Source organism: Catharus ustulatus, chromosome 10, assembly GCF_009819885.2.
Source record: "Catharus ustulatus isolate bCatUst1 chromosome 10, bCatUst1.pri.v2, whole genome shotgun sequence".
Taxonomy (NCBI): Eukaryota; Metazoa; Chordata; class Aves; order Passeriformes; family Turdidae; genus Catharus; species Catharus ustulatus.
The window spans coordinates 16,923,794-16,933,006 of record NC_046230.1 but is presented as its reverse complement, the minus strand read 5'-3'; the positions used below and the strand labels follow the sequence as shown (position 1 = coordinate 16,933,006).

Below are 9,213 nucleotides of genomic sequence, written 5' to 3'. Positions count from 1 at the left end.
AAGCTTCCCTTCGTCCAATGTAGTTCACAGAAAATAATCACAGACAGAATAGCTACTTCACAAGAAAATAAGAGCAAATATTCAAGAGAAAGCAGAGACTACAGTACTGCCTACACCTGCACATATTCACAGTTTAGCTGAGCTCAAAATTATTTAACTGAACTAATGGCCATTTACAAGTCCCAATTTGCACTCTCAAACATGCTCAAGACTTCAGTATGAGCAAAAAATTAATAGAAAGAATTTGTCCTCACAATTCATAAAAAGCTACCAGAGTCTATTATTTGGGAAATCAGAAACTTCTGACAGTTCCAGACTCTTTGGGAAAGGAAATATGATTTCCCCGAAGTACTGGAGTTCTTACAGCAAGCTGCCAGCTCACTGTTTTTTCAATAGTTTCCATTTACAGTAAAATTTTCAGCTCGGGCTTTGTTTTCATTTTTAATGTTTTCAGCATTCTTCTGTTACACTAAAATTATGTACAGCAAAAGGCTTAGGATTTTTTCATCTGCAGAACAGAAAGTACTAAAGATAACATGTCCTTCCAACATTTATTTATATATTTAATTTAAAACATATCTAAGCTCAAAACAGAGCCTACTGTAACAACTGCCAGAGAGTTTCAGGCAAAAGCATTAAAAGCACATCCATGGTTCTTTCAGTAAGTTGTCTCCTTCCTCCCCTTTTTGGTGATAATCACCAGCCACTTAAATCAGAGTCAATTCTAACTGCTTTCCCTCCCTTTCACTTAATCAAAATTTGTTTAAGAGGATTCTGTAGTTAAAAGCCAGAATGGATGGGCTGTGATAGCTGTAAAAGACACCTACACTTAAAAATACTTGAGACTCAAATATTTTAATCAGACCTGGACTATTTTGAATCTGAACAGGGAGGGTAATAGGAATAAAAAAAAAAACAACTCCCCTAAAATTTCCAGGTATGTCACTGAAAACATCACAGAGCAGTGCCTTATTTATCCCAGAGTCCTGGAACCAGGTGAAGGTGCAGTCACACCTATGCACAGAGTGATCACAGCAAAAATCTTAAAATCATAATTTGCAATGCAGGACCCAGCCATCATGAGCAGTAACACCAAAAGGCAAACACCATCCCTGAGGGGTTATTGCCCTGCAGTCAGAAAGCAAGAAGCAGTCATATCTGAAAACTCTCTTGATACTTAAATAAATCCATATTAATTAAACAAAAAAAAAGTTCACAGAGCAGGCAGCAATCACCTACTTTCAGCAGCAACCTATATTTTCCCTTTCCAGCAGAAACATCACAGCTGGCTCACAGCATCTAGAAAAACTGAGAGGTAACTCAGTTCATTTCTGTCTGACCCTGTTCTTGTATACCTGTCAAGTCTGCAATCTGTCTCACACGAGGAGTAATTTGCCCTAAATGTCCCACAGAGAAAGATTCCAAGGCCTCCCTGTAATCAGTGCTTAGACCTTCACCAACAGGAAATAATCCCTGAAAAAGTCTCACCCAACAGAGATGTATTTTCTCAAGCCAGTATACAGGTTGCTCAATTTCAGTAACTGTATACAGACGCACAGCATGTTCCAGTTACTGAGTTCAGTCAGCAACAACAAACCTCTATCTAAAGGACTAGTGACTAATCAAAAATCCATTCTTTCTACAGGGAAAGAAAATTTCTCCATAGACAGAAATGCATCAGCCAAGAAAGCATGCTTCCACTTCCCAAGAGGAAAACATTCCACTTAACATGCTAAGTGCAGGGAGACATTGCTCAGAGTTTGTCCACTTACAAAGCAAACATGCTGAGAATTCAGGTAATAGCCTTGGAAAGCAGGACAGAGCAAGAAAAAAACATCATATCAAGAAAAAAACGAATATACAGAACTATGAAATAAGAAAACATAATGGACAGTGGAGTTCTTGTTTTGGCAACTGTATCTACAAGAACAGATCTAACAAAGAATCACTTTCATTAGTAAGGCAGGATGAGAGAGTCACTTCAAGCTCCTGTAAGAAAGTTTGTTGTATGGTAACTATGGACAACACTGCTCGTGTGGCATCAACAAGCACAACAGGAAGCTCAGGACTACATCCATGAGTACTGCCTTTAGGTGGCACAAATTTATAAAATATATTTTTATATGCTGTCTGCAAAGTTGAGAGCATTTTCATAGCATTATAATATTTTACAGCTTTTTTTCATAAAGATAGCAGTATAAATAATAACTGATAAAGCTTTGCAGTCATTTGGCTGCAGACACAAAACATTTTTACAGAAGGAAGGGGTCATGCACTTCCCATTTAACACGTACAAATCAAAAAAGGGATTCCTCTCCCTGGAGCAAAATGCTGCCACTTCTTTCCAAATCTGACCCACATCAAATCAGCCACCTGGCCAGCTCTATAGTCTCTATACAATAACAATTTGTTATTATTGTACACAGACAATAAAATAAAAAAAATAATAAAGTCTATAAAATAATAACTTTGACTTACCTAGTTCAACTTCTCATTATCACAAAGACCTTTATCTGGCATATTTTATTTATTTTTAAACTACCAAAAAGCAAGATAAAAGTCAATGCTGATCTGCAACATCCAAGCACTATGGGAAGAACACTTTAAAAAAACAGTGGACAAGTATGGTGGTTGTTTTGTTGTTTAATTATTTAAAATACATTAGAAGATATTTAGTCAATGTTCTTTCTGCCTATCTAATTAAAAATTACTGCACAGACACGGACATAAGGACTTAGCAGTCTTGCAGAGAGGAAAATAATGGAGTTTGAAGCCTAATAGAATAAGTGTCTTGAAATGTAAATAAAGGGATTACCTTACAAAAAACTGAACAAAACAACAAGATACACATGAAACAAGACAAAACCAGAAAAAATCAATCCACAAAATCCAAACCTTTAATACACCCTGAGAAACAGAGAAGCAAGAAATTCAGCTAATCCCAGGTACAGTGATGTGATGTAAAATGCATTTTGTGAAGCCAATCTTAAACCTATAAGCTGCAGGCCTTTAGCTATCAGGAAGCTTCTGGGCAACAAAAAAAAAAAAAATTGTATTATTTGGTTATCTTGTATCCTACAAGTATAAAACTCTTCCTGACTGTATCACACTAGGCCATACTAGAATCATTTTCAAATGCAAATACAGTTAAAATCAAGTGTTAAGCAGAAGGGACTGAGAAGAGAGGCTGATGCTACAAACTGGTGCACACAAGAAGCACACAGGATTTTTTTATAGTGCTTCACACAAAGTGTTGCCTTTCTACACTTTTTATCCTATGGAAACATCCACATTACTGCATGCTGGTAAAAGAAAACAAAAAAATAACTTCCCTAAATCTTTTTCTAGACTGCTGTATCAGACTTAAAAAGTAAAGCAATGCAAGCATAATAAATCTGGTAAAGGCAAGCTGAACAGCCTGGGACATTAGAGCCCAAAGAGGCACAACATTTGCCAGAGCTCTTCTGGCTTTCTGCCTTGCAAGCTGGAGCCAGGAGTCCCAGAGTTCTGGCCAGTTCTCAGCATTAACCTAATATTACCATGAAGCATTAGACTTTTTTCTTCATATTGATAAAGATGCCAAAGCACAACTGCTCAGAAGCCCTCCTTTGTTGCACTTCCCCTTTGGTTCTCTAGGTAACCATTAACATGGCAAAAACAATAGTCAGGAGAGAAGTAACTTCCATAATCTTGCCTTGGCATAACAAGATGGTGTTTATTATCAGTGCCCATTCCCATGAGAAACAAAGTTTTCTCCAGTAGAAAAGGAAGACTTTAGCCCTGCAGAAAGGAAGCCCTTTCATTTTACAATGGGAAGCTAGGTACAAAAATAGGAAAGATGGTTTGCTAAAAGTGTCCATTTTTACTCTTATTTTTAATAATTCATGTCAACCCTATTTGTCAAGCCACAGCTATGATTCCTTGCATGCAGGTATTCAGGTCCTTTCCAACCTCTGAAAAACAACATCATACTCTTAAAAATAAGAGTTTTTTACTCTCTAAAGGATCCTCTATACAAATGCTTTACACAGGTAATGGCAACTAATTTTCAAATTCGTTAAACTTGCACAACTTCAGTGAAAGTCTAAGGTTTCTTCTGATTATAGTAAGATTTCTGCCACTATTTCTTTGAAAGAGACCTTCATTCTCCTCTCCCAGGAAGACTGAATATGACAAGATAAAATGTGTTGGATTGTAAACAAAACCCTTTTAATCTTTCCCATGCAAGAATTAACAAGCAGATACATTTCACTAAATTCCTCTTCACAATTAAAACGTTGAAAGAGTCACTGGTGCAGATCACATTGGAGTGACTGTCAGCCTCATACTCAATTACCCAGATCATCTGCTATCTGCCTTCTGGATAAAGGTAGGTTAGAGGATATAACAAAAACAAACTGTCCGAGTCTTCCTGGAATAAAATCCAAGTATCTGACCTGTTTGCCTTACAACAAATATATAGCCTTAAAATACCAAAGGCTATGTAAACACAAAGAATACAAAAGCAGGAAACATTACCATTTCACTTGCATCATCCTAAAATGAAAAACTGAAAGGAAGCCATGCAAATTTCTCCATGTCTGGGTAGCCTCCACTTATCAGTTCAAACTACATCTTCCTTTTGGGACTCTAGAGGCTGCATTGCTCCCTCTCCTGCCCTCAGCCTTTTCCCAACGGTATTGCATGAAGACAAAAGCAGCATCCCACTGCTCAAGTCTCACTTCCCCATGACTATCATTCTCCTGAATTTAACAACTGCTATGAGAGTGTTAAATGTTTTTAGTTCATGCTTGCAAGCACTGCTTTATCCCACATTGAAGCTTTCTCCCAATCAGATTTGTTCCATCCATAAAACATCTACCTCCTCATTTTGTATATTAAGTGTTTAGATACTCTGCAGCACTGCTCTAACAATGTAAAAAAAAGGCTGACTACATAATCCAATCACATCTCACTCTGCAATACCAACAAAGATCAATTCATGATCTAAAGAGGTAAAAATTGTGATAAAATTAGGTCTTTCCATTTTTGAAAAGCAAAACGCTTTAAATTTATCATGTTTTCCATTGCATCATGATAATCTTTTAAAAAAAGCTGATCAGAAATAACAGGCACTTTAAATGCTGTTTTCCAACTGTCATAAATATTTCATAAACCACTTCTGCAGAAAGAACCAACAGTACATAAATATCAACAATAAGATAAGTTTGCTATCTGTTGATCACAAGGATCAGGACTGGGAAAACAGAGACACCTTACAGTAGCCAACCAATACATCATTCCTCTTCTTCCTTGCTTCAGCTTCTTGTTCAGCCCTGCATCCACACTGCAAGCTCCAAACATCCCAAGTTTTATTAGTGCCTCTGTATCATCTTACAGTAACATTTTACTTAGAAGTGCCTCATGTAAGAGGTGGTCATTTTTAAAAAGAGAGAAAATGTAAAGTCTCAGGTTTTTGTGCCACACAATTTTGACTGTTTTTTTAGATGGGAAGAGGAAGAAAAGAGGAGGCTGTTTTGGAAGAATTTTCTTGCACCAGAACATTTTATGATAATTTAATATAGTGGCATGAAAATGATCTGCTCCAAAATACATAACTAGTGCCTAATTTTTGTATGGCACTAAGCCAAGAGGGGAAATAACCACACCAAGTCCTATAGCCAGCAAGCTGTGCTTCCCATCCTCAGTCTGAACCTATGCACTGCTTCTAAACAGTCAGTAAAACCAGATTTAACAGCAGCAATGCTGCTACTCAAGGTTCAATTCTACATACAGGGTCCCCTGGAAAGCTTTGGGGAGCCCAAGAATAGGAAAGGAAGTTTGGGGCTATGTGAATAGGACATGCAACATATTCTGCACTCAAGCAGTGTGATTGATACTGCTCTGCTCATTTGGGTGATTTCCCTGCAGTCATTTCCACAGCCAGGCAAGTGTGCATCCAACATCCCAGACTGAAGCTGTTACAGCAGCACTAACCCCTGCTCCCTCAATCCCTTAAGGGATTGTAATTGTGTGATTTATTATCTTTCACAACACGCTGGAAAATTTAATCTTGCAATTCTTTGGTAAAACTTACGAATCTAGACTAGAATATTCTCTCTAAACCCTGATTCATAAATTCTGAATAATGAAAAACTCTTTTGTATATTTTTCTAGTAATTCAAAAGCCCAATGAAAAAAAAAATTACCACACTTAAAAAAATATAAAAGAGGAAATCTCCAAGTTCAAGTAAAACCTTGTTGCTCTAAAAATTATGCCATGTTTTATTACATTATGTTCTATCACATTTTACTTTGATACTGTGCTGTTTTCATTACCAGCAATAAAAGCCAAGATGGGCTCTTGAGTGAGTGTATGCAGGATTGTATGCATGTGATAGCAAGGAAGACTGACAGAGGAAAACAAGGACAGCAAAGCCTCACAGAATGTTCTGCTATGCAGATGCGTTACCTAAAATTAGCAGTTTTGTGACGTTTACGACACTTTTAGTTCAAATCCAAGAGGAAGAACATTCATTCACAGGCGGTTGTAACAACAGGAGAAAACAAACTGGATATTTATGACACAACATGAGCTTGTGGGCTGTAGTTCTGTCATGTTCAAGCAATTTAAGGAAATTATCATCCTCTGACTGTATAACCTCCACCCTTATATGGATTTCACTATTCCTACAGGAGGAACAGACAGAAGCACAAGTCTGAGGCTGCTAAAGTATACAATCCAGCAGACAAACTCACACCTCCAGCATACTCAACCTTACATGAATGCCATGAGTTCCCCAAAAAAAAGGCAGACTGCATTAAACAAATATATTCTCTTATTTCAATCCTGAACTCTGCAGTTCCCTTTCTAGAACCACATACAAAGAATTCAATGAGAACTCTTTGCATAGGACCTTCAGTCATGTTTCCTTCATGTAAAACGAGATTATTTTCTGGGATTTATCCCACTGTGTCTCAGACCTGCTTACCATCCATCACAAAACACTTCATTCAAAAGCTCTGTATACCCAGCAGCTGACAAATCACTGACTCTTGCCAGTATTCAATGCTGTTAGTGGCCTTTACAAGTAAATCCAGTTAGACTTCAACAAACAACAGTCGTAAGAAAGAAATAACATTTTTGCCATGAAATCTGACAAACTCGCAATTCATTTTGTTTTTATGTCTCTGTACACTGGCATTGCTGAGTTGGGCCAACTCAACTAGTTATTAAGTGAAAAGTCTTGGCAACTACCATAGCCTAACACAAACCTTTTGCCTCCAGGAGTCAGTGATAATCAGCTAAAAAGTCAAACAAGGTGGACACTGGAATTCACAAGGAAATACTCCTCCTTATTGAACAAGTAGGTTCTGCACTGCAAGTCTCCAGAAAGGGAAGGGAAGAGGCAGGATAACACCTGAAGCACTGTACAGCAGGTGAAAGAGTCAAAGATGATGTCACTCATTTCCTCACTGCTGGATATGGAGAGAACAGGCCCTGAACTATGCTGTTCTAGCAAGATGCCAACACATGGTAAATGGTTTAGCTCATAGCCTTTAAAGTTCCTCATTTTGCTAAGAGCTATCCATGTACAATTGTGTTTTGCAGTTGAAAAGAAAAATTACACTGAAATCTGAGCTCAAAAAGGTTTTGTCACAACCTGTTCTGAAAAAAGATGCCTGAAACTATGGAAGGCATGCATGGAATTTTTGTTGTGTACACAGATACAGAAGTCAGCTAAACAGACCCCTTGGCTTCAGGAGAGGGAGAGATCCCTAAGCAGCAAGGAACAAGCAGTGCTGCTTGGAAATAACAGAGCAGAAGCACTTGAGAGACACCTGCTGCCCACTGAAAGAATCTTTGCAAACCACATTCAATTATCCTTCAAATAGAGCAGAATGGTGAAGAATCACTTCCATGTGGGGAACAACTTGGTTACAGAAAGGTTGACTGCTCACATCAGTAACCCAAATTTTAACCCCATCTTCAAGAACCTCTCATCCTGCTTTTAAGGACAGCTACCAACCCAAAAGAAGATGTGAAGAACGATTTTTAAATTACAATTATGGACCCAAGCATGCTCGAGCTCCTCTCAGCCACACTCAAAGGCTGCAGTTTGGCTCACATTACACAGATTACTGCATTACCACATGCAGGTGTAGTCCTTGGGGAGCCTTCTAATTCCCCAACCATCTCTTAGCCAAGGAACTGTAGGGCACTACAAAATACCACTTCAGCAATAGGTCTCACTTTAGACAACCAAAGGAAACATTGGGACAATATTGTGATGGCCTCATGTTACAATGTAAGCCCAGGAACTTTTCAGAGTTTAACAGTAGATACTTAAGAAATAAAGAGTATTTCAAGATCCTCCTTCCGTTTGCTTGGTTTTTTAAAATCAAAGTCACATTTTAGACAGCCATTAGGCAGATATATTTGTCTGAGTACTGCTGCCCTTAAGAGGCTTGGCACAAACACAGTATATTTAATTTTTAATTAACTCTCAATCCTGAAAATATTAATTTTTCATTCTGGCAACTTCACCTGTCTCTGTTCAGACAATTAAGCCACAACTCCAGAAACCTACAGAAAGACTCATTAAACATTTGCTGAACATTAAGGAAGGCTTCTCATTCTAATCCAATCTCTGTTAACTTTTCAAAATCCATTCAATTAGCTGTTGAGTCACTTTGTGAAAGCAGCAGTATATTCATTTTCTGAAAAAGTAACAGACATTAAATTGAAGGCTGCAGGAGTGACCAAGGAAGACACTTTACCTGAACAGAATGAAACCAAGTGACTCCACAGCTGCCCGCCTCACATCATCATTCACATCACTCACCTACAAAAGGAAAAACAGGACATTCAGAATACACTTGAGGACTCTACAACATTTCAGGCCAGGTGGCAGTTAATCAAGAAGACAGGATTAGAGAGAAAGTTAGTTAAAATCATGTTCAGCCTTAGCCCAAACAGCCTCACCTGTATTTGCACACCAACTGCAAGATGATCAAAGAACAGACAGACCTCACCTTCTAGAACTTAATTTATTTTTTCTTCAGCCCATCATTATGCAGACTATTCACTGCAAACCTGTTATCTGGGTAGTTTAATTTCATGTTTTAATTTTTAATAGGTTCCTTTTCTGTGATATCAGGTTGAAAGTCTGAAAGTCTACTTACCCTAATGTCAGAAGGCCCTGTTAGTTCTACTCATAACAATAAGTAAAA

The 9,213-nt window shown here is 37.9% G+C and overlaps 1 protein-coding gene across 1 annotated transcript in view; it reads right to left on the bottom strand.

The window, feature by feature from the left end:
• Window positions 1–9,213, bottom strand: part of PSMD1 (proteasome 26S subunit, non-ATPase 1) — a 64,771-nt gene that overhangs the window by 40,227 nt on the left and 15,331 nt on the right. Inside the window, exon 16 of the mRNA XM_033068856.2 lies at window positions 8,761–8,825. Within this exon, the coding sequence (XP_032924747.1) occupies window positions 8,761–8,825 (65 nt within the window). The remainder of the gene's footprint in view (window positions 1–8,760; window positions 8,826–9,213) is intronic.